The 26,024-nt window shown below is 33.9% G+C and overlaps 1 protein-coding gene across 3 annotated transcripts in view; it reads right to left on the reverse strand.

Moving 5' to 3' along the window:
* Positions 1–26,024, reverse strand: part of SOX5 (SRY-box transcription factor 5) — an 866,928-nt gene that overhangs the window by 53,551 nt on the left and 787,353 nt on the right. For all 3 annotated transcript variants that reach the window (XM_030321940.1, XM_030321944.1, XM_030321939.1), the window contains one exon: positions 16,377–16,523. In XM_030321940.1, the coding sequence (XP_030177800.1) occupies positions 16,377–16,523 (147 nt within the window). The remainder of the gene's footprint in view (positions 1–16,376; positions 16,524–26,024) is intronic.

Here is a 26,024-nt window from a genome sequence, read left to right on the forward strand (position 1 = left end):
TCTAGGATCATGACCTGAGCTGAAATCAAGAGTAGGACACTCAACAGGATGAGCCACCCAGGTGTCCCTGTCTTATTTTATTATCACAGCAAGAATGTGAGATATCATCAATCCCACTTCACAGATAAGGAAGCTGACATTAGAGATATTTAAAAATTTGCCTATGGTCCTAACTTTAGTAAGCTTGGGACTTAAATCCAAGTCTCTGCAATGTAAGCCTAGCAATGTTCCATCTAAATGTCAACAGGGAAAAGGATTGTTAAGGAATAATTTCTCAGAAAAAAATCAGACTAACAACTGAAATCTTGTAATTTCTTTTTCATTTCAAAGAAAATTGTTATATCCCATTATTATAGGGATCATGTAGAACTCAATTTGGGTAATATTAGTCTGAACCCTTGAAAAATGTTTATAATACCAAATCATGAAATATTTTACCAAAGAAGCTAGCTACAAGTAAATTCTACATGTATTCATATATTTAAAGTATAAAATTAAAGAGAACATTTTTGAAGTAAATGCATAAGTATCCTCAACACTATTATTTGAATAAACCTATTTTGTTTCAATATAAAACACACTGCCGTTTACCTACATCCAAAAGCTGTCCAGTCATTTACAGAGAAACTAATATTGCAAGAAATGAAAGAGGGTAGAAAAGACCTTTAGGCCACCTACTGGCTTGACCAAAGGCTATGAATCCATCCCAGGTTTATTTCAAATGAGTTGTGTCAAAGGTTACCCACAGGCCATTTTATAGTGATTGATAGCTGATGTCTGAAAATCTCCTTTTATTTTAATGATAACCTCAATAGAGTCATTAAGGCATTCTTGTCTCCACAGCAGTGACCAGGAGGGAACTGATGTCTTTAAAGAATTTGAAGGGGTGATAACTACTTATATAGAATGTCAGTTAAGGCCAGTGTTTTATGTTATGCTCAGGAGACAAAATATTTTTTTTCCGATGTATTGAAGATGCTTAGCTTGATTATATATTCTGCGTATTCATGTTAAAATATGAAATTCAAGGTATAGGACAAAGAAAATTCAATAAAGATGAAAAGGCTTAGAATTGAGCATCAGGTAAGAGTCTGATTTTAATTATAATGATCTCAAATTTGTATTAAAGCTCTCACAGCATAATGATCCTTAAGTGTCTGTATTGAGTTAAGCATGTCATGAAGCATGAAGAATTGCAAGATTGATTTATCAGATATTCATTTAAGAAATAGGCAATTAAAATAATTAATGTGTAGTGAAACTCAGCTGTAATGCCGCATGTTTAATTTTTCCCAACCCATAACATTAAAAGAATAATACATTTCACAGTCTGGATGGCGTAAAAGATTTTATATAGCAACTGTAATGATATCATTACATAAGAGTTTTGGTCATATCTTCTAGACTGAACTAAGGAGAAGGATTGAGTGCATTTATTTTATATTTGACCTTATTTTAAATGTTGCTTTGGGTCATTAGATTGCCAAATAAAATGAATCTGCATTCTTGATTCTTGTAATAAGGGATGACATACATATATACACACATACATATGTTTATACATGTAGAATATAAACTAATACATGAGCACGTATAGACGGAATAGTTCTTTGCCATATTTAAGCTAGATTGGCAAAAAGAGAAGCAAAGAATAATGAACTTACAAATATAAGAGAGAAAGACAAAATAATTTTCTTGCCTAAAATTTGATTTGAACTTTCCATTAAACAATATAACAAAACTAGCCAGTATTCGTATAAGCCTCTGCCTTTTACTTCAGGATCCACTTAATTCTTCAGCATCTGTAAGGGAGACCATTCACCTGAAGATGTATTCATACTAAACCAACTCATGCTGCTAACATAGAAACCAGAATTCCAATTAATTAATTTATAGCTGGCCAGAATACTGTTGAGTTTTTTAAGGTAACTTTTTCCAATTTCAAGATACTTGACAAAGCAAATTTGACAATGAGAATCAGGGCAGAAAAGAAGTATATGGTGAGTGCTTCATCCAGACCATAGTAAAGGGGTGGTAAATTATGCCTGCTTCAACTGCAGACAATAGTAGTTATGCTTCTCATGCTGCATTGAGATTATCCTCCAGTGATGCAAGCCACTGACCTTTGATACTTCCACCTAAGGGGCCCCAAACTCAGTCACATGTCTGAACATAATATCTTGGTTTGCTTCCACAGATGTTTTGCTTATTTGTTTGATTATTCTTTAACAGAACTAGAGTAATAGTTACATGTCAAATATTATGCTCGGTACTAAAAATAAGTAAGAAATAATCCCTATGCTGAAAGGCTCAGACTCATACAAGGGAAGACAATGGCAATCAAGTGTTGTAAGGGTGCTGGGATACAACACAAGCAGTATGTATCTGTGCAGTGGAGTCATATATGATGGAACAGCCAATTCTACAGAGAGGTGATAACTAAGATAGATCTCATAAGTTGGTGCAAGGCAAAAGGAAAAAACGTAATGGAGAGGAAAAAAAGCACCCCAGAGAGCTAGAGTGGAGCAAACATAAGCAAAAAGAGGTAAAACAAGATGATATAGGAGAGAGTAACTCCATATGGAACACAAAACTTGGGATCAAGAGAAAGGCACAAGTAACCAATCAGGCTAGTGTGGTGGGTGGGGCTAGGTCACAGAATGACAAGAAGGTTAGCCTTCATCCTGTAGACACTTTTCTTTCATCCTTATTCTTCTTACCTCTACTCCCAATGTTCTAGACATGCATTACAGACCACCTTATTTCTTTCTTTATAATTCAGATGAAACCCAACAGTCTGTTCTTTCATTCCCACATGCGTTTGCACAGGCTGTTTTCACTTCCTTCAAAAACCTTCTAAATGGCACATCTTCTGGAAGTCCTTCCTCATTCCCGTTTCTCCCCAGGTTGTATTAGGAACTTTTTCCCTTGCCTCCATATTGTTCTTTGACCAGTGTTTAGCCCATAGTATTTTAATTGTCAGTTTGTCCATCTTCCCCATTACACTGTACAGGGTGTTAATTATTGTTCTTTTTTGGTTCTACCATAGTGTCCACCATATTATAGGTGCTCAAAAAGTTTACTGAGTAAAACTCAGAAAATGTTCTTTCTAAAAGTGACACCTGATGGTGACTCTAGAAACCTCATTTATGAATAACATGGCCATTATGTAGTTTTTTAAAAAGATTATATAAACCAGGGAAGAAACATCTAGCTTTGTTGGCAACTGTAAAGTCTATTTCTATTGCTTGGAAAATGCTTTTTGTTTGTTTGTTTTTTTTGTTTTTTTTTTCCCCAAAGGAAGACATTCCTCTTTTTTCTAGTAGAAGATAACTCCTGTAAATGAAATCATATTTTATTAACTGTGTTTTAAGTCGATCTTGTTTTTTTAAAAATAGGATTCAAGTACATTTTGAAAGAATATTTCAAAATGTTTCTATTTCTTTTTGTCTCATTAAATTCCAATATTTTATTTTATATGCTCAGAATTCTAGAAAATAATATGGTTACACTAAAGGCCCAAAAGTTCACCTGACAATAACTAAAAACATATTACTGACTTAAAAAAAATCACTTGCACAGACACATTGTCTTAGATCGTGTGGCATTAATAATTTAACTGCAAAAATAAACATATAGTGAAAATTACATCACAAATAGTGATAAGTACAGTTTAAATTCATGTTATTAAGATTGAGTTGTAGAATATAAACATGTAATCTAGTAAACATTTATTGAATGCATATTATGGACCAGCCACTTAGAATTCAATGGATAAAGGAAGTGTATCTAATATGATCAATCTTATGAAACTGATCTTTCCTTCAATTATGTTGTTGCAAGTCCATAAACTGCAGTCTCAGATATAATCAGAATTCTACCTCCTTGCAACTCTATGAAAGCTAATAGGAAAAAAACAAGTAAAACCAAACTAAAATTACCCAGTGGTTCTCTTAAAATTGGATCAGAATTATCATTTTTTAGATAAATGACAGCACTATTTGCATGAAAATTGGCACTAAAAATTCCATCAGCTGACCTAAAATTCTTGTCTTGCCCTGTATTTATATAGGATTGACCTGAATATTGAGCTCCTGCCGACTTAAAATGAAACTTTGATCCTCAAAAGAGTTACACAGAGAAGTATAGAAAACACAAATCTGTACTTATTTAAGGACATTCCTATTGCTGTCATAATGCTTTTATACATACTTCACAACAGAATAGTTTTCTTATGTTATTTTGAGTGCTACTGGAAATACCACAAGAGAAAATTTTTGCAGTATTTCATCCTTTCTATTTTTGGTTTCAATTTCTTTTTCTCCTATTTATGAAATATCTACACTGCCAAAAGTCATCAGAATTGTACAACAAACCATAACAACTCAAATTATATAATGAACTAGAAAAATAAGATTCCTTGGTTATTGAAAGGCCCAATTTAAATGAGTCTCATACAAAAATCTCAGTCCTGAAAATTAGTCTTGAAAAGAACTACAACAGAGTTTTAATTAAAAAATATTTTGTGGTTTTATAAAAATGTAGGGTTCTTAGTATTTTCTGGTATTGGCAAACAGTTTGGGAGAAAATGAATTTTTATGTATTTGAGTATACATTTTTCCGCTTCATATTATTCTGGTAATGTAAAGCTTACAAAATGAAAATTCTGGTCTTTATTTTTTTTCTAAATTTAGAGATCTCATCTTTCTCCTTTTGAAAAATGAAAGTCACAAAGGGATTTTTTTTTTTCTTTAATTGTTGGGTTCTGGAAAAGTCACTCAATGAAATTAGCTACTCCATAGTTGGAAGTCAAGGGCTAAAAGCTGTGGAATATTGCAACTGTAAGTCATACAGCTTTGTGAGGAGGGGAGTGTAATTCTAAGAAGCATCCAATTATATTATCTACAAGGAGGTCCTAGACTGGGACAGGGCACATTTTTCCCAAGAAAACTTTAGGACACCTTTGGATTCAGGTTAAGGGAAGCTGCTAGCTGTTCATGATATTTAGACACTTGCATTTGTAGGTATGCTCCTTTCTAAGCAGCACTTTGTTAAACAAGTTCTTAACAATACTCAATACTTTGAGCCATTAAGAATGTGTTTTACAAATTTAATGTTCCTAAGATTATAATTTCATTGGGAAAAATTCTTATTCAATATAGAAAAAATTTCAAATATATTTTCAAGTAAAAGAAGAGTCATAAAATTATCTCCTAGATCCAAAAACAAATCAACAGAAAGAGGTGTTGTATATTTTGAATGCTATTCTGTGTCTCCTATGTCCTCAAACTTGGAAGATACGTAAGATAAGGAATATGCGTGCTTACAAAATTTACCTGGTCATATTAAGCAGCCACTAAATAATAATTCATAGCCAATATGAATTACACCACTCACTGTGTATCTGTTGAAGGCTTTTTTTTTTCACATTTAATACTAATCAATTCATACAATTTCTGGTCTTTGTTTAAAAAGCCCTCATTAAAAATGATTGTTTTCTTTTTTTTTATATGAAATTTATTGACAAATTGGTTTCCATACAACACCCAGTGCTCATCCCAAAAGGTGCCCTCCTCAATACACATCACCCACCCTCCCCTCCCTCCCACCCCCCATCAACCCTCAGTTTGTTCTCAGTTTTTAACAGTCTCTTATGCTTTGGCTCTCTCCCACTGTAACCTCTTTTTTTTTTTTTTTAAAAAAAAAAAAAAAAAGAATTACATGCAACAATAGAATGGTATTAATCATATGTTGGCATGATTAAATTATATTGGTTATATGACAGGCACCCTCAAAAAATCAGAATAGTTACAATGACCAGGTGATGAACAAATGCTTTGCTGAATAAATGAATAATGAATGGGAAAATCCTAAAAAAAAAAAAAAAAAAAAAAAATGATTGTTTTCTAGTTGGTTATTGCCAGTAAAGAGAAACTATATAAATGATGCTGGAGAATTTCATTATCTTGTAATTTTTTGAGTAGGCTTTGGATTAAAATAGTCTCTGTTTCTTGTTAGGCACAATTAAGGCCACTTCCATATCATATGTGCATAGGAAAATGGGAAAACAGGTGTAACTAAAAAAGAATTTCACTTTATAGAATATAATACAATATAGATCTTAGTAGAACTTAGTATATAAACTTACTATCACTAAAATAAATAGGATTTTAAGTGCATTATGAATGTACATGCCTAAAGAAATCATAAAACAATTATTGCTAAAATTTTACTAATAAAATAATCACATTATTTGTAGAAGGTTTACAGAAACTTTATAGAAGTTTCTTTTTTTTTTAAGTTGGTGGCATTGCATATTTACCTGACAAGTGTTTTTTTTAATTTTTATTTTTTAACGTTTATTTATTTTTGAGAGACAGAGAGAGACAGAGCACAAGTGGGGGGAGGGCCAAGAGAGAATGAGACACAGAATGCGAAGTAGGCTCCAGGCTCCAAGCTGTTAGCACAGAGCCCAACGCAGGGCTCAAACTCACAAAACATGAGATCATGACCTGAGCCGAAGTCTGACGCTCAACTCACTGAACCACTCAGGCGCCCCCTGACAAGTGTTTTTTAATAAAATTTTTAACTAGAGACATGGAAGGATGGAAGAGGGGAAGAGAGCAGGAGATGAAGGAAAGGAAACAGAAAAAGTGAGAGAGAAAGAGATTTTCAAAGAAAGTTATCCTCTCAAAAATATTCAATTCAGAAGAATACAGGTTCAATTTAATGATGAAAATGATGCTATTCATAATTTAAAAATACCCTTTTATAGTTGTTTTAAGATTTTAGCACAAAAAAGAGATTGTAGCACATTTTTTACTGACTTTTTTAAGCTAGCTAAAAGTCTGCTTGCTGGGAGACTTGGCAGATCTGTTGAAGTCAGACTGGGTTATAAAGTTTTGGGTAAAAATCAAACATTTTTAAAAATATCAAAAGCAAAAAGATTAATTAGAAATTAGGGTCTGTTTTCTTTTGTGGTTTATTAACATGATCAAAAGATATTAAATAAGAGTTCTAAAACTCTTATGATAGCTAATAAACAGTAATTATAATTTTTAAGGTGACTACATTTGAATCAATACTCATGTGTTAGTATGAAAATATCACTCCAAAAACTCAACCTTGTAATTTGCTTTATATAGGTGGTGCCAGGTACTGTTAAGGGTATGTGTTTTCTTATATTACTAGTGAAACAACCCTGATAAAGTAAGTCAATCTGAAGAAAACTCAGGAAATACTTCAGGTTACATTCACACTCCTTGCACTTACTTGCTGCCCTTAATAGCTATACAAAATTGTCCTTTTCCATCCGTATATCCCTTATCATATACATCACTGTATATACATGTGATGTATATATATCATGAGGGCAGAGATCTGTCTAAACTATGTGCCAGTATCCTCAGGTCCTAGGACTCTGACACATCATAGGCCATTAATAGACTTGTCAAATTAAAATGTCTTGTTCCTCCAATGGCAAGGTACAATATATCTCATTATGGTTCAAATTCCACAGTATTTCTAGGGAAGTATTGTAGAGATGCTTAAACTGTTTTTCAATTGATCCAAAGGATAAAAGGAAAAAATTTACTTCCCTCAAAAACATAGTACCCTAAGAAAGGAAGACAATGAGTAGGTAAGTACAGTTTATGGTGAATGGAAAACATATTATTTCTTTAAATTGAATGAACTTAAAATATAGCTTAAATTCCTGAACAAGAAAAAGTCATACATGATCTGGTCTTTCTCATTATCAACCTCATTTCTTAGCATTCTCCCTTATGTTTTCCGCATTCTGGCTACTTCAGCCTATTTTCTAAACCTTGAATTTCCAGATTCACATATTAGGGTCTTTGCAATTGCTTGTTCCTCCTGTTTGGAATAACTTTCCCCTAGACCTTTGCAGGTACTTTCATTTGCATGAATTAGGTGTCAGACAGGGTTTCCTCTACATCTCTATCTCAAGAAGATTTCCTTGCTTATCCTTAGGAACTTGATCTTTTACCATGTTTTATTTTCTTCATAGCACTTACCAAAATATGAAATTATCTATTTGTTTAATTGTTCATAGTTGGTCTTTTCCTCTTAGACTGTAAGATTTTAAGAGGGCACACTTTTGTTTACAGCTGTAGTTCTACTGCCTGGCATTGAACTTGACACACAATAGGCATGAATTAATACTCATTGAATCAGTGAATGATAGATGTAAGCATATATAAAACACCAAAAAGGAACAGTCCTTTGAAGAATGAGAAAAAGAGCAGAACTAAGAGTTAGGAAATACTTCCATGCAATATTGTTTGGGCTTCTGATTAAGCCAGACCTGTAGTCAGATTTTTTTTTTTTTTTTTGTGAGTGAATACATTTCCTTTTTGCTTGGTCCAGTTTGGGTTGGGTTTTCTATTACTTGCAACTGAAGGAGTACTAGCAAATACAGTTGTCATTCAGTGGAACCACACGCTGAAATCCTGGAAATCTGATTACAATTCTATTTAAATAAGAATATTGCGATGTTAAGAGTTACTCTGAATAAAATAATGCTACATCATGGAGTGGCGGCAAAGGGACCCCTTAAGTAGGTTATTATGTGTTGGACTGAAACCTTTCTGGGTTTCTTCCTTACTTAAGCTTCTATGCTTCTATAAATAAAATGCCTGATACCTTTTGTGAAATAAATGACACTTGAATACGTTGGGCTTTGAACTTGTCTTCAGCTTAGAGTGGTACATCTCTTTAATTTTTTGACTCTTACATCTACATTTAATTACTGTGTTTTCTTATCCCTCTCCATTTTTATAATGTTTAAAAATATCATAGAATGCTTTGTTCTCTCTAGACAAAAATCTATTGAAAAAATATAACTAATGAATATTTACTTATACTATTTTCCATCAATCTAAAGAGGACATTGATATTTGTTGTCCTTTTAAAAACATACCTATACTTTGGTACATCTCTGCGAGAAAGACCATTAAAATTCTTCCTATTTATGAATAAGAAAGATGTATAAACAGAATATATTTGATTAAATAGAGAGGGAATCAAATCTGAGGTCTAGAGAGGTCCTGCATGGGTTCTCTTCTCAATTCTCTACCCAAATAGCTCCAGTACACGTATGGTCTAGAGGGTTGGAAAGAGGTCAATAATCAGCTCAAATGAAGCACTGATCATTCACTTAGGTTAGAAAATGAAGGATTTGAACTGATTTGGAGTACATTTTAGGAAGTCAAAATTGTAAATGCTTTCTTAAAAAGGAAGAGAACCATAGAAGTGGGCTTTCACTTACTTAGTCTCTAACATAGTAATGATTTCCCCTTTTTAGCCATGATGTTCGTGGAGGTTGTTCTAGATCCTCCTGTACAAAGACGTCCTTTCACATTGCTGTTTTTCCTCCCTACACTATTTAGGTTTTAACTGCCTGGTTTTAAAATTAAAATGCTTTAATCACAGCTTTTTGGATGGTGTGTCTTCTTTGGGTTGGATCTATTTTAGAGGGCAACTTCCATTTAGAAAATGTGATTCTGTGGATCTTCCTGTGTCTGCACATGTTCAACATCCTCTTGCTTTCCCCATGGTTTGCATTATTAAAAAGCTTTGACATGGCTCATCAGAGCTGGCTGCTGTGTTCCAGACAGGTTCCTGTCAAAACAAACTCAGTATACTGGGGAACAGAGGCCAGGCCAGTTGAATTCAAAGAACATTACCTAAATCCCTCTGTATATTTTGCCTCTTTAAAAATGCCATGATTATGACTTGTCTGTCTCTTTGTTTTATAATTTGTACTGTTTTTTATGTTACAATTGTGACCAACCTCTCTTTTCCTGAATCATAAGACTATATTGCCAAATGACCGACTTGGATATTTAATACCACTGTGCTCAGAAAAGGCTCTGTTTAAGTACCTAGCTGTTTGAGATTCCTGTCAACTGAATACAGATGAAAAGGAAAGGGGGAGGCTCATCACAGGGGTTCTGTTGATAACACTTCATTTAACATATTTCAGTTTAGCAACACGGACTGCAAAAAAGAAAACTACTTTATTTAAAATGACAGGGTGACTCTGTTATATTCACTGTACATATGTCCCACCCAGGAAGTGATGATAATGATAATGGGTACATTTACAGTTTAACTCTATGGGGTGATTCTTCTCAAATGAATTCACCTCTTGAGTATGACACATCCATATCACATCTTAAAGGCTCACAAAATTGCTATTTCACAGATATTGAAATACCAGAGAGAGAGAGGTGTTCAACAGCTATTCAACAAAACACAAAGCAGGTGTACAGAGCAAGGTATTAGGGAAATTCTAGCATTTAATTGATATGCCAAACAGTGTTTAAAGCACAAGAATAGAAAATGGGCAATTTAAATGTGGTTATAATTAGCTGAGGCTAACACCCCCTTCTGTTCTGAAGTTTTGGGGAAAATGAGATATGTAAAAAGTACCACGTTCAACAGTTTCACAATGGATCTGTGATTTTATCTGTTCTTACATTTATAGATGAATGGCAGTTCCTCTCTTATTAATACTAGTGAAGCACTCTGGATTATTCAGAGATACCACATTCAGAGATGAATTCCAGCCCAGGGTAGTCAATAAAGATTATTTGTGATCTTGACCTGAAAAGGTCTAAGAATACATCAAATACTAGCATTCTAGGAACTTTTACATATTGGAATTTACATCTCTAGCAACTACTACCGCACAAAAGTTTTTGTGGCCAGATAAAATGTAAAAAATATGAAATGAAGTCAACAGTTATATTGAACAGTATTTTTCAAAACTTTCATCATGGAAGTACTCCTGTGAAGGCCTTGGTCCATTTAAGACTTACAAAATCTCTTTGATTTCATTTGCTTTCTCTTTAAAGAATGTGTTTCCCATAATATTAAAAATAATGTTTTTACAGTTAGTGTTAGTGGTGTTTCAACTTGATTGTGGTTACACTGTGTGCGGACTTTGGTATTCAGCCTTTTCCCCCAGATAGCATTACAGAACACGATCTCAAAGTTAGCAAAAAGCTTTGTTTCCCACATCTCCTGTTCGAACTAATTTTCAATTAAGATGAATCATGATTATCCTCGGATTTCTCATGTTCCCAACATAATGCTAATCTTGTATGTGTACCATGGTTTGTGACTCATGGTATTTAGCTACAAAATTCTACCCTGTAGATGAATGTGTACTGATGTAATGCTTATTTGATAGCATGGAACTATGTGTTTGGTACCATTACAGCAAAAAAAATAGATGCCCTAATAAGAGTCATTGGCAATTCGGGCATCACTAACACAAACACCTGGCCACCAAATCAGAAAAGATCTTCATTACTGCACTTGAGAAAGAAGATCAGATAACAATATAGTTCGCTTCTTGCTTCTGAATTTGAAGCAATATTTATAAGGATATTGCAGCTGAAAGAATCTGATTGTGTCTGATCAGCTGGCTAGGACTGTTTCTGTCTTGTCGGAAAATATTTCTTTCCCTTGTCATAACTCCCAGGTGCTACTGCTGAGCAAATGGGAACATCGCTGCTAGAAGTATTTGAAAAGAACAAAAAAGAATTGATTCAGACAATTTACATGCTCCTGTCATCGATAGAGACACAACGTGACCAAGGAGTATGACTAGGGTCATAGCAAAGGTAAAAGAAAAGCACCCAGGAGTTCTGTCTTGTCACCAGCTTTTCAAACTAACTATTCTTGGTTGTTGCAGGCAATATACAAGTTTTCATCAAATGCCAAGAGACATTTCATAGTATTTGCAAGTTGCTCTTGTAATTCTCCCAAGAGGTGGCTACTTTTACAATGGCAAATCACTTAACATGTAAAATTCAGATAGCACATCTATGACATATGAGAATTTCTTGGTAGCATGGAATTGTAAGTCTATTTATTACCAACAATTGTGTGAGTGGTGTGTGAAATTGAGTAAAAATGTTCTTCCTCCTAATATAACTATTTTAAGGCTGACATTGAGTCTATTATTTTTAAGGGAAATCATTTTTTTCTTACAAAACAAATGTTATCAAGAGATCAGTTACTATCACACAGGGAAGGCTATCTAGGTTTTTAAAAGACTGCAACAAATAATTCAGAAAGTCATTTAAGGAAGTATGTTGGTGTAAAAATGAAAGTCACTAATACATTAATGCATCCTGTGACAAAATGCTAAACTATACACAAATCAATTTAAACATTTGTTAAGGAATTTAAACAGTCAGAGCAGCAATTCTGTCTATGAGATTTAAGGACCAATATGGCTAAACAATAACTTAACTAAATCATTTTCCTTAATATGAAAAGTGGAAGTATTTGTAAAATTCCCTTGAAATGGGATCTCTTGTACACAAAAGTTCATGATTTCATACTTTCATTCAGTTATTTACCAATATTTAGCAATAAGCTAGCTGTGAAGACACTGCAAGGACACAAGAATATCTCTGAAGAGCTAAATATATTTCTTTTTGTTGGTTAATGAAAAGAATGGTCCTGGAGTAGAATCCAGAGCGGTGGGGACCAATTTTTAAAGAGACAAGTGTACATGTATTAAAAAGGATTTTATGTAACACATGAGAAATTAAAAAAAAAAAAAACAACTGCTGATGACCTTAATTTTCTAACCATTGGCAAAATAGTTTTCTTGGCTTTTGCCTAATAATATCAAGGCATTAAAAAAAAAAAAAAGAAAGAAAAATTAACCAATGACAATATGTCAGGTATTAATGAAAACAGTTCATAAGCAGTAAGTTCAAGGACATATAACTCAACAAGCAACACTACCCATATTCTCCAATGCAGATTTTGAAGAGACCAGATTTCTTTTTGTGTTTTCATATTTACAGAACGTGATTCCTGTTTGCAGTTTTTTTAGAGGTTCATTGTGAACCCTCTAAAGGTTTCTTTATCATTTAATATTATAAATAATTATGTTCCTAGGCAGCAGCTCAAAGCTCAGTACAGCACTCGTACAACACCACAGGCAGGTCAGGTGACCTTTCTCCAATTCTCCTCTCTCTGGTGCTGAGGACAGACAAAGTGATATGTCTGTCATACGCCATTACCATTAGAACAGAATCTTGTTCTTTTATTACAACTGAACTCCGCCAGATTTCTCAGCAGGAATGCTAAGTGAAATCAATGTCTTGGATTTCCAGGCTGAGCTTGGAGGTCACAGCCACTCTATCATTTCTCAGCATTATCCTTTCTCGTGCGCACACACACTCCCCAAGCCTCCAACTGGCACACAGCAGATTGAAAACAGCATGCATCAGAGGACTCATGCTGTACAATTTTACAGTCTTTTGGAGCCCCCTCCTTTTGATTCCCCCCTTCTATTTTTTGCAAATTGCAAATAAGTTTTGTTTGTGTCCTTCTCTAGAGTTGTGAGTCAAAGGCAAAGGCACACCTAGGAAGAAGGGCAGGCAATAAAACCCAGAGAACATGGTTGATTTTTGACAGCTGCCAATAAGATCATTTCCCTTACATCATCACTTGGATGTGGCTGACAATTCCATTGTTCCAAACAATAAATATATCTTCAACATAAACCATCATTTTGGCTTATGTCAGATAGGTATACAGACACATAAAGCCCACTCATAAAATAATTCCATTGTATAGTAAAATAGACCAATAAAACACACAGAAAATGCCCAAAGGACACTAAGAACTGATTGTTTAAAAATATAAACAGAACAATAAATGATGGCTATTCTAATAAATAAAATAGCTTTGTGAAGTGAAAATGTTTATAATGCCATGTATAAATGTCAGTTTCATGCTGCAAGAAACTAAATTCATGTATTGAAATGGGTCCTCTTTATTTACTATTGGTTGTATCTTTTTGGCCATGTTCTTCATTAAAATGACAACAGTAATATTTATTGGTCGGACTATTTTTAATGCACTAAACTTTACTGCTGAGCTAAAACACAAGCACATTTAAGACATCTTTTCTGACAATAAGAGTGGTTGTAGACAGCGTGCTAGAGGACATATTTTTATTAAATCATGTTATTACCTAAAAAGAGGCACTTTACTGGTTGGTTAAACTTTTAACGTCTTTTACACAATTGCAAATGGGAAGAAACACAATATCTACTACTTTCTTAAACTTGACCTGATAAAAAATTCAAGCAGGCTAGTTTTTAAAAAGTTACACTGAGTTTTAAAGATAAGCCACAAAACATATTTTAAAATTATGTATAATCATAGGTCTAGAAACACAATCCACTTTTTCACTTGTACTAAAAAATGGAGGTTTATGAAACTAAGAAAGTGGCAGAGGATTATCACTGAGATGGATAATAAGTCTGCTTTGCAACTGGTATATAGGGTTGTATAGGATTCTATGAGTGTCTAGAACCATAGAACTCATAAAGTAGTGTTCTAGTCTTGGCAAAACAAATGTTCAATCACTTTTGCATTTGCCATGGTTACCTAAAAAAAGTATCACTGTGACAACTGCTCAGTAAACATTTGAACGGATGGATGAATGAATGAATGAATGAATGAACAGATGCATAAATGGATGAGGCTGATTGACATCAAAAGCTTCCTGATTATTTGAGTAAGTAAATTGGGGAGAAGATAATAATGACAAAAAGTTATTCTAGAGGTAATAAAGAGAGCCCACTAGTTATTTACAAGTGAACTATCTAGTCTAAAATCATAATACGAAATGTCATAATGTAAGCATCATTATGAAACATGGTATGAAATCACATTAATAAATCAAGGGAAAAAAACAGAGAATAATATCTCACGGAATTATTTGTGTGTGATGGTGACTATGCTGCTACAGCTATTTATTTTACTCAAAATTAGCCCATACATGCAATATATTAAAATTGCTGGTCCATGAAGACCTCAAAATATCACTGCTTTAAAATTAAATTTTAGTTAACGAATGTTATAATTATTATCAAATTTTAAAAAATATGCTCTTCTCTGATTATAAAGAAAAGCAGTCCAGATCTTGGGTGCACATTAGGTACAGAACATGCCAAGTTCATTACACGGCTGAAATAGTTCTTAAAGGGTGCACTTGTACATTTCCCAATATCACAGCAGTGTGTACAATAATTTGAACTATATGTTTGCACATATTATGGGTGAATCATGGTCTAGGTTCCTTGTCCAGGTTTAGTTGCGCTTTCAAGTGTATTTACCTCTTAATAATACGGAAAAGGTCCTTAAGAGCTGGAGTAGACTTTCCCAACTGATCCCTTCTCCTTCTCAATTCACCTTCTGAATTAATACACTAACTGTGAAAGGTATCTGTCAGGATACTAGAATAGGATTAAAAATAAATTCTTAGAGTTTCTTTCTCTTTCAATACTTTTTAATTTTTTTCTCTGTTTATTCTTTTGCTCTTTAGTTATTTCCAATATGGCATTTGGGAAATGGAGAACACAAACAATATTCTAGCTAATTCAGCAAAAGTTGTTATTTTGGGGGTAAATTAACTGGGTCAGTTTTCTACTTAACATTTTCTAATAGAAAATATGTGTTGTTACTTCCCTAAGTAATCTCAGGAAAAAAATACTTTATGGTCACTCTTCTGTCTTCCTTCACAGAAAGTATAATGTATTCACATATCCTCATCTAAGACCTTAAGATCTTACAAACACAAAACATTTCAGCTTCAAAGTTTTCTGCTTCTCTCTCCTAAGACAAAGAACAACTTATTTGAATCCTCTTCCTGTCAATCCTTTTTCCATGTTCTCTCAAGAAATGTTTCCTTAGTTCCCAAAAGAAAACTATTTCTAAATAGTCCTACTTCTAACACTATTATTATCTTTATATCTTTCATGGAAATCTTATTGGATGGATGATATATCTAGAATTATACCCATACTGCACCACATTATAGCAGTTATTGATATTTAAATAAAACATTTTCTGTATGACCTATCTGTACTCCTATTTTAAGGTCTATTTCGGTTGCTCTTTTTTTGGGGGGAAACCCCTCCCAGGATATCTCACTGAAAGCAGGGTGTTTGTCCTAATAACTTCCAATGCATTTTATCTGTTACTCTTTATAAGGCTTTGATTCATTTATAAGGCTTCGTTTCATAGAGTATGGGTATCTATTTGATATGACTGTAAGCCACTGGAGTACAGCGTATCTAATAAATCTGTGCATCACTCACATTTCCAACTCTGGCTACCAATGCATGTTTGTTGAATAAATGCATGGCTCAACGTATGTATGTTATTGATCCTTATTGAGCCTACCAGACTCTTAGCTCCTTGAAGACCCAGTGGTTAACCCAACCGCTGGCACATAATATTCAATAAATGCCATTGAATGAAAAGTAAAGCTGTCAATTGCAAGACAGGTAGCTTCTGCAAAGGGGTACCTTGCTTTTGGGTGGTGGGCTGTTTGTGCTCTTGTCTGTGTGAATGCTGGTAGGAGATACAGCAGCACCGAGGTTGCTTTGGGGAATGCCTGGGAGCTTTCCTCCTGGAGATACCTGCATTGCAGCTAGCTGGGCAGCATATAACTGCTACAGAAGAAACAGGAGAGAGAAAGAAAAAGAGAGAGAGAGAAAAAAAAAAGTGACTATCAGTGATAAAATAAATGCACCTCTCAGAAAGTACCTGTATTCAGATGTGGTAGTTTTCCTGTGAGGATTCTTGTTTACCGCCCTGGAACATTTAAAGAAAGAAATTGTCATCTCAATGTTCATGACTTACTTCTCTGGGGAGAAATGACAGATACTACATAGAAAGGATTTCAGCTTTAGGATGTCCAGGGACTCCAAACAAATAACAGTCATTCATATTTACTTTTTCTCAATGGTAGGGAAGACAAGTATATCATAACATTTGGTCAAGACCTCTTTTTGCTCTATTTTAAAATGTACACAGTGTGTTACAAAAGAATGCAGCTTCATATACAAAGTAATTTTCTTACGATTCATATTGGTTCTGTTTTGTTTTGTTTTGTTTTACTTGTTGAAATGGGGACCTGTAACAATTCTTTTTCTAATCATTAGTTGTATAGAAATACAAAAAAAGCCATTGAGAGGGAATGGAAGGAGAGTATTTCAAGAACACTATCTGGTCAGTCTACCTACATTGATAAAATTAACTGGATGCTTGCCAGAAATCCACTTTATGTCATGATATATAAACACAGACAAACCTGAAATTATCTTGAGGATTAGGGTTTTAAGGAATACTGTCTGAAACATGCCCTCTTCCACTAAGCCACTGCATAGTCATTCTGATTAAATAACCAGTAAAATATTCTTCAACAAATCAAATTAATAATAAGAAAATTTCACTTTGATAATAATTGCCATATTATATAGTATCTTAAAACAAGGAGACTGTTTTAGATCAAATAGTCACATCTAATGTCTGGATTAATTCTCTTTTCACCTCCACTTAGCAGTGTGTGAAAATTTTAAGATCTGGATAGAAAAGATGTGCATGTGTGTACAGTGTGTGTGTGTGTGTGTGTGTGTGTGTGTGTGTGCAAGTTAGAACTTCTGTAATAAAAAGACTGGTACTAAAGAAAGAAGCTCTCAAGGGAAAGTACTGTGACATAGTTTATCTTGATTTTTCTCCACAAGAGAAAATTCAAGGGATAAAACTGCTCAGCATAAGCCAGAGACCTTGATAAGCTGGGGAGGGGGGGTCCTCTCTAGAAACAAAACTTTGAAACCTGAACACAGGCATATATTTACATGAAAACACACATACATCGTTCACAGTTTCCAGATACTATGGTCTAAATGAAACAGAGCATTAAAACTATTGATAAAATTATGTTTTTATTATGCCAACTAATGCAAGATACATTCCAGATACAGAAACACCAGAGGAATAAATTTATACTATCAATAATGATTGTCCCTTCTTCCCAAGTGTGTGTGTGTGTGTGTGTGTGTGTGCGCGCGCGTGTTTGTGTACACGCGCATTGGAATAATTATATTATTTTTTATTTCAGTCAGTGAGAAAGAAAAGACTTAATTAGTAAGTCTTAGACTGCATAAAGAGTAAAAGGATATGACGTCAAATACAATGACTGGGAGTTTATCATTTTTTTAAAATATCAGAATTTATCCACTTTCCACACTTGTGTTAAAAACCTTTGCATTATATCCTATAATTCAAAAAAGTAGTTTTTTCTCTCCTCACCCTAAACTGTTCATGAAGTTATTAAGAAAACAACCAATATGCCAAGATACCACTATGCAAATTTAAATTTTGTCCAGTAAAATACATGTATCAAATTACATATACTGAATTAAAAAATATTTAAAAAATTATCTGGGTTGCTATATATTATAAATTTAATACTGTGTTATATATTATATCTTTGTCTTTAAAAATTATTCCAGTGGGTATTATGCCGAGAGGCTAACAATACATATTACTGGTTTGTACACACTAAATATAAGATTGTTTCATAACTACTAGAGATTGACATGGGACATTTTAACATCTGTCGATAGACAAATGTGAACAAAACAATTATTCAAGATTTTAATTTGATTATTAAAGAATTATTTCATAATTTGAAAAAATATTGACTATTTGAGTTATTTAGATAATTAAATAGATGAACCAGTCACTCATAAAAGGTGACTCAATGTTCAAATATTAATCTCTATAGACAAACTCACAACTTGCAAAGAAGTATAAGAGCTACCATTGAAAATACAAGTATAAATATACTCTGAAACACTTTATTGAATGTAAAGGTTGGAGGTGACATACATTTGGAATAAAGAATATCATAGACATTCTTTCATCATTCAAATAAATGTATTTATTTTATCTTTTTAAATATGAAATTAAGGTTTATCTTAATTAAACTGCCCTAGGAAATGCTTTTGAGTGGAAAAAGTAAAAACCCTAAATTTTTAAAATAGGTGGACCCATTTAAATATTTTTATAATAACGGTATGGTATCATCTACCTTACTGGTACTTGCATATAATATAGAGATTTAAAGTAATTTATAATGAAAATAAAATGCCAGGAGCTACTAGTCAATCAGAGTATGGTTAACATTAGGTAGCTGTTCATTTCTTTCAATCTCCCATATCCCCTTCCTCCTATTTGGCTTTCTCCTACTTCACCAAGGTTTGGAAGTAGGAATTATCTATTTCCAATACTTTTTATTTTGTGTGAAATATATGTGCTTCTTACATCTTATAGAAGCATGAAAAAGGCCTCAAGTCTTAGGGGATCTAACACACTTCAAGTATGCACAGATAAATAAACCAGGAATTTTAATACTTCTGGGTCCTAATTTGGACCTAATTCACAAGTTAAAAGGAAATTTCAGTAGTTTTAAAGAAGCTGACAGTGTTCCTCATAGTTGGCTACTATGTAAGGGTGGGCAACTGGCAAAAAAGAAAAAAAAAATGCTGCTGTGACTTATTTTAATTCTATCTTTCAAAAAATTTAAGTTCACCTGTCCATGCATTAAAATGTATGTGCTGGCTAATTTTAAAACAAGGGAATCAAGACACGATATTATTTTATTTCACTTCTTACATGTTCTTGAAGCAAAATCAAGAATAATACAGAACCACTGGTTGATCTTGTTGACAAGGAAGGGTTACAGAATCTAGTGGCAACCAGAAGGCCATCTGAAGTAGTAAGCATCCTGTGAACTATAGAGCCCACTCCCTTATTGTAGATACCTCAATAATTGTGTATCTATATGTTTTTTTAAGTTTATTTATTTTGATAGAGAAAGAGAGCATGAAGAGGGGAAGGGCAGAGAGGGAGAAGGAAGGGGGAGGAGAGAGAGAGAGAGAGAGAGAGAGAGAGAGAGAGAGGATTCCAAGCAGGCTCCACAATGTCGGTGCAGAGCCCGAAGTAGGGCTTGAACTTACAAACTGTGAGATCATGACCTGAACTGAAACCAAGAGTCAGACACTTAACCAACTGAGCCATTCAGGCACTGCTATCTGTATATTAACTATATAAATTTTTTAAACAAAAACTTGGCTAACATTTTTCTTTAAAAGACTGCAGATAGGGGCACTTGTACCCCAATGTTCATAGCAGCACTCTCAACAATAGCCAAATTATGGAAAGAGCCTAAATGTCCATCAACTGATGAATGGATAAAGAAATTGTGGTTTATATACACAATGGAATACTACGTGGCAATGAGAAAAAATGAAATATGGCCTTTTGTAGCAAAGTGGATGGAACTGGAGAGTGTAATGCTAAGTGAAATAAGCCATACAGAGAAAGACAGATACCATATGGTTTCACTCTTATGTGGATCCTGAGAAACTCAACAGGAACCCATGGGGGAGGGGAAGGAAAAAAAAAAAAAGACGTTAGAGTGGGAGAGAGCCAAAGCATAAGAGACTGTTAAAAACGGAGAACAAACTGAGGGTTGATGGGGGGTGGGAGGGAGGGGAGGGTGGGTGATGGGTATTGAGGAGGGCACCTTTTGGGATGAGCACTGGGTGTTGTATGGAAACCAATTTGTCAATAAATTTCATATACATAAAAAAAATACTGCAGATAAAACCAGAGTTATATACAAGATGTATTATGATAAATATACTTTTATGAAAAGCAGTTAAGTTGTTCTAAACATCAGAAAGAAATTGAGAGATCCTAAACATAAAAAGCTAAAGCTTAAAGAGAACACTCATTTCATGAAGTTGACCAGACTAACAGAATAACTGTTTTGCCTTGCAGAATGACTTTACTGTTATCTTGAAACTCTTGTTTTAAGCTCTAAAATTCTCCAACTCCACAGATCATTAGGTTTTCCACTCTCTATATTACTTAAAATATTGTGTTCCTATTTCCTTTCCCTTCCTTTATCCCTATACCTAATTCAATGATTTTTTAAGAAGAAATTCATATAAAATAAAAATCATATAAAATAAAAAATCACATAATCAGTGGAATCTATCCATTGATTACTTAGTGTCTTTTTGGTGCTCATGTGTCCATAAGTGTACACACACACACACACACACACACAAGTAACTCGCTTTTATTTCAACTTGCTCCATAAACACACATTCTTTGTTTCTTTAGCTCTTTCAAGGACGCATGGTTTTCTATTTCTAGTGTACTTCTACTGGAACAGTTAAAAGTAGGATAAACCTCACTAATAGCAGTTCTGAACTAGTGACCTTGGGCAACTAAACCCAGCCACAGTTCCTTCATCTGCAAATTCAGGATAAATAAAACTGAGCTTATCGGGTTGATGTGAGAGATAAATCACATAGTGAGTATCAAAAACTCAGAAAAACACATGGCAAAGAATCCTTAACCAGTAAGTAACAGTTCTAATTATTAAGCAATTAATTATACCAAGAAAGAAACTAACAAGGTAATACATATGTGCTGACTTCCTACTATATACTCTGGACTGTGCCAAGTACAGTGGAGGATACAAAGCATGCTTATGCATAGTTTCTTCCCTAAATCAAGATTGGTAAACATAAAACAATGAGCATGTTAGTGTACTATAACTGCATGCCACTTTTAAAGTTGTGAAGGCAAAGGAAATGAGTCAGTATGATCTCATGTGTTTTCATAGAAGAGATATAGCTAAGCTAGGAATAAAAAAGGAGGTGGCATTCTAGGAAGGGAGAACAGTTTAAAGGCACAGGAGCAGGAATGAGGTAGTTGAGCCAAGGGAATACAGAAGATGGTGTGGAACAGTGAATGGCAGAAAAGATAGTGACTAATTGAGTGCACACCCTGTGAAGAATAAACCAGTGCTGGGTTTGTAGGCTAGTTCACCTTATAGAAGATCTTGACATAAAGACAAAGTGTAAATTTAGTTTGTAGGCAAGAGAAAGCCACTGGATTTTTGAAAGCAATATATGTGATGTTTTAAACTAGAATAAAGATAAGACAAGGTAGAAGTTATGCGGTTATTAAAATTTAGGAGCGATAATTTTTTTTTAAAGTTTATTTTGAGAGAGAGAGAGAGAGAGAGCGTGCATGCACATGAGCAAGCAGGGGAGGGGCAGAGACAAAGGGAGAGGGAGAATCAGAAGCAGGCTCCGTGCAGAGCCTGACACGGGGCCTGAACTTGCAAACCGTGAGATGATGACCTGAGCCGAAACCAAGAGTCAGATGCTTAACAGACCGAGCCACCTTGGTGCCCCAGTAATAATTTTAATGATAACTTGAGTTGAAGTAACAGTTGTGGAAGTGAAGATGAAAAAAATAAAACCAAGTTCATAGCATAGTGGACACATAAATGACTACAAATTAACTGGGGAAAAGAAAAGAAAAATGAAAGAGAAGAACAGAATGTATAGTATAATTTATATAGTCTTTACTTCATAGATAGAATATGTAAGTATTCACCTATCACATATTCTCATTTGTGTATACAATCATTATACTATCTTGTAAGACAGCCAAAACACATGAATTTTCTTCTTTAGTTTTTGAAAAAAACAAAAAAGAACTAAGTCATACAGATTTCCCTATAATTCATATCCTGATATTGAAAATGCTAGAGCCATTCCATCATGGGCTTTCCCTAAGGTATAGCTCATTAAATATTTTTTTTAAATATTAAGGGTATGATGTACTGTATCTATAACAACATGACCTTGAATTATATTTATCTTAGTTAAACTCAACCAGTATTATTTTTTCCTGTTAATGTACTACATGTACCAAAGCACTACTAGGCAGTGGGCTGACAGTTCATTAGTAGGCATTCTTCCTGTTGAACTACAGTGTGGGGTCAAAACAAAAATCTGACGGGATGATGACAAACAGATATTTTAACCTGTGCGAATGAATTGTTGCTAATTTCAGGGAAAACAGTACAGTTGTGTTTGGACAACTGGGCCTTTAAGCCACCAGTAGATACAATTGTATTTTCTTGCAAAGGTAGCCATTTCTACACAGCTATCCTAAACTAGAGGTTGGTACTCAGTGAAAGGGGTGGAGAAATTCCACAAAACAGATTATTTAAATTCTAAGGTAGACTATTTGATTGCTTCCTTGAGATCATAAAATTTTGCCACTTTTTCTTAATAGATTATTTCCCCCAAATTGTTAAAATTACAACTTCACCTATTGTTGCTACTAACTACCATCTGGAGTATTTGGATTGAAAGTATTATGCACTGACAAAAATATCTATCACTGGTTGGTCCCTCAAACCATTTACTGACTAGTAAACTCCTTGAAGGCAAGGATTTTGTCTCTATTATTTAATGCTTTCTCAGGAAGTCTTAAAGGCAAGGAAAATTAGAAATGAATAAAGGCATAAATGAACTGCATAAAATAAAACGATTAATTTTCAACAAACATAAACCTCTGGTACATATTTAATACATATTTAATAATGGCAGTAACTTTTTGTGAAAGACCTTTTAAAAACCTAGAAGGAAAGACAATGTTTTTACTACTTGAGGAATTAGAGAAAAGACGTAACAGTGATGTTGATAAAACTTCCCATTCATCCATTTATTTCATTTACTTACAGGGACAAAGAAACAGTGCATTTCAAAACCTTATCAGCATAGGAACAAAATATAGTATAACATACTTGTTGTAGTCATAATTATAACAGTAAATGAATAAGTCAATGTGGAATTATGAACCAAAAAATTGATAAAGATTATAAGAAAAAAGTTAATACCTTAAAAAAAAAATAGAACCAAGCATTTAAGCATATAGATACTCTTAACTGTTTTGGAAAAGACAAATAGGAAATGCCTTCTTTCTGATAAAGGGATATACACTATTTACTCACTGAATCCTAAATATTTATTATTCAGAGAATAAACAGGTATTTAGCAGGGTCTATGGTTGTTACATAGAAAATGTTCTTTGGGATCCTTTCCTCTTGGTTAGTTCAAGAGATCCTTTGATCTTCGTTAGATTCTTTTCTCTTGGTTAATTTTCTTTCTATTTTTTTCTTCATTTTTTATTTGAGAGAGAAAAAGCACGCGTACCAGCCAGGGAGAGGGGCAGAGGGAGACAGAGAGAATCTTAAGCAGGCTCCATGCTCAGCACAGAGCCCAACATGGGGCTCAATTCCATGTCCCCGGGATCATGACCTGAGCCAAAAGCAAGAGTCAGTCGCTGAACAGACTGAGCCATCCAGGCACCCCTCAAAGTTTAAATTTCATTTGAAATGGGATCTATTTTCATATCTCCCTTTTGTGTGCCCAAATGATCTAAATAAATTTACAGGAGACAGGGAGGACACCACATACTGGCAATTACTCAGGAGCCAGTAGCAAATGATGGTGAATGGTTTCATCCAATTACCTTACCTTCCTTTACTACAGGCATGGATTAGGACATGGGGATACTCTTTGGGAAAATAGTGCAAAATAAGTCACATTCACCATTCTCTCTCCACCTTTACCTTCCCTTTATCTGACTCCCTACATCTCTCCTCCCTATATCACAAATTTCATCATATTAGGTAGGAGAGCTGGGTACAAAAAGCATTTAATGAAAAAAAAATAAAATTATGACTGAAAATGTTGTCTTTTCTAAATGCTATGTAGTAAAACATACTGATTCTTTCAGTAAATTTGTAAACATTTACATTGCCATTATCTGAATGAGGAGTGCTAACAGACGGCACAACGATTTCATATAATTTTTGCTAAATTAATTGTTTAAAATTATTTCTATAAATAGAATCATTTTCTCCAAATGAAATATCATACAAACACCAAAAAATAAAAGAGAGAAAAAAGAGGTATACTATACAAATGAATTTAACATATTTTTAATATTTAATCAAATGAGACCAATAAGGTTGTTTTAGTTTACCCTGAGAACATAAATAGGCATTGGGATGAAAGTTGAAGTCCTTTAATCAGCCTTGAGGGTCAAGAAAGCCCTCACTCAGAAATAAGTAGTAGTCACTTCTAAACTCTCACATACACAAACATGTATAAACCTAAGTTTTTAAAAAGAACATCACAGAACTAAAAGCCCCCTGATTAATAGTCCCTTGAAGTTCAAATATATGTACAGAAATGGCAGAACATTTTGATCTTAAGTGCAGGGACTGAAATCTGGCAACAAAAATTAACATACATACAATGTGTTAACTACTTGGATTAGAGATTTTCAAATGTATGTGTTGTCATTTACTATGATTTAAAAAATAGGTAAATGTGTACTTCTAAAGTTTAAATCAAACTTAAAAGATGTGCGTTAGATCTGATGTGTAAGAAAAGCATTTGTTTGTTTTTTAAGGGAAGAAACAAGGAGTAACATTTGTGAGGAAAAAATTCAGAAAGCAATTTCAAGGCTCCATAAGTGTTATCTTTATAGCTTAATTTCAGCTTCTTAATGTAACTTAAATGTGGAGTTTAAAGAGAAACTAATGTACTGGAGAAAATCTTTCAAAACATATCAGCATGTTTCAATGTGAATAAATTTGCATTGCACATTATTTTTCATAATGTTTCTTCACAGAAAATTATCAAAGCAACTTGAGTTTAAACATGGGACTTCTTTCCCTAGCATTGTCAGCTCTTCTTTCTGATGTTATCCAAGTATATTGCAAGAAAAATAGGATAGGTCTTAAATTTGCTGGATCCCAGGGCAAAAGTGCAAAGAGAAACTCACATGGCAAATTTATAAAAACTTACAATTTACAAATTAACCTAATGAAGTATTTAATAAAATGTTTCATTCTCCCATCCTGACAAACATACCTTCAAAATACCAGAATGCAAATGAAAACCACAAGGATGGCTGTTATAAAAATACTAGAAAATAACAAATGTTGGCAAGAATGTGTAAGAATCAGGACCTTGCTGGTTGCTGGTGGGAATGTAAAATGGCGTAGTCACTATGGAAAACAGTATGGTAGTTCCTCTAAAAACTATATAGGATTAGCATATGATCCAGCAAACCCACTTCTGGGTATATACCCAAAATAATTGAAATCAGAGAGTATAATAGATATTTGTACACCTGTGTTCAGAGCAGCAGTGGTCACAATAGACAAAAGGTTGAAGAAACCCAAGTGCCCATCAATGGAGGGAGGGATAAAC

The sequence above is a fragment of the Lynx canadensis genome, chromosome B4, assembly GCF_007474595.2.
Source record: "Lynx canadensis isolate LIC74 chromosome B4, mLynCan4.pri.v2, whole genome shotgun sequence".
NCBI lineage: Eukaryota > Metazoa > Chordata > Mammalia > Carnivora > Felidae > Lynx > Lynx canadensis.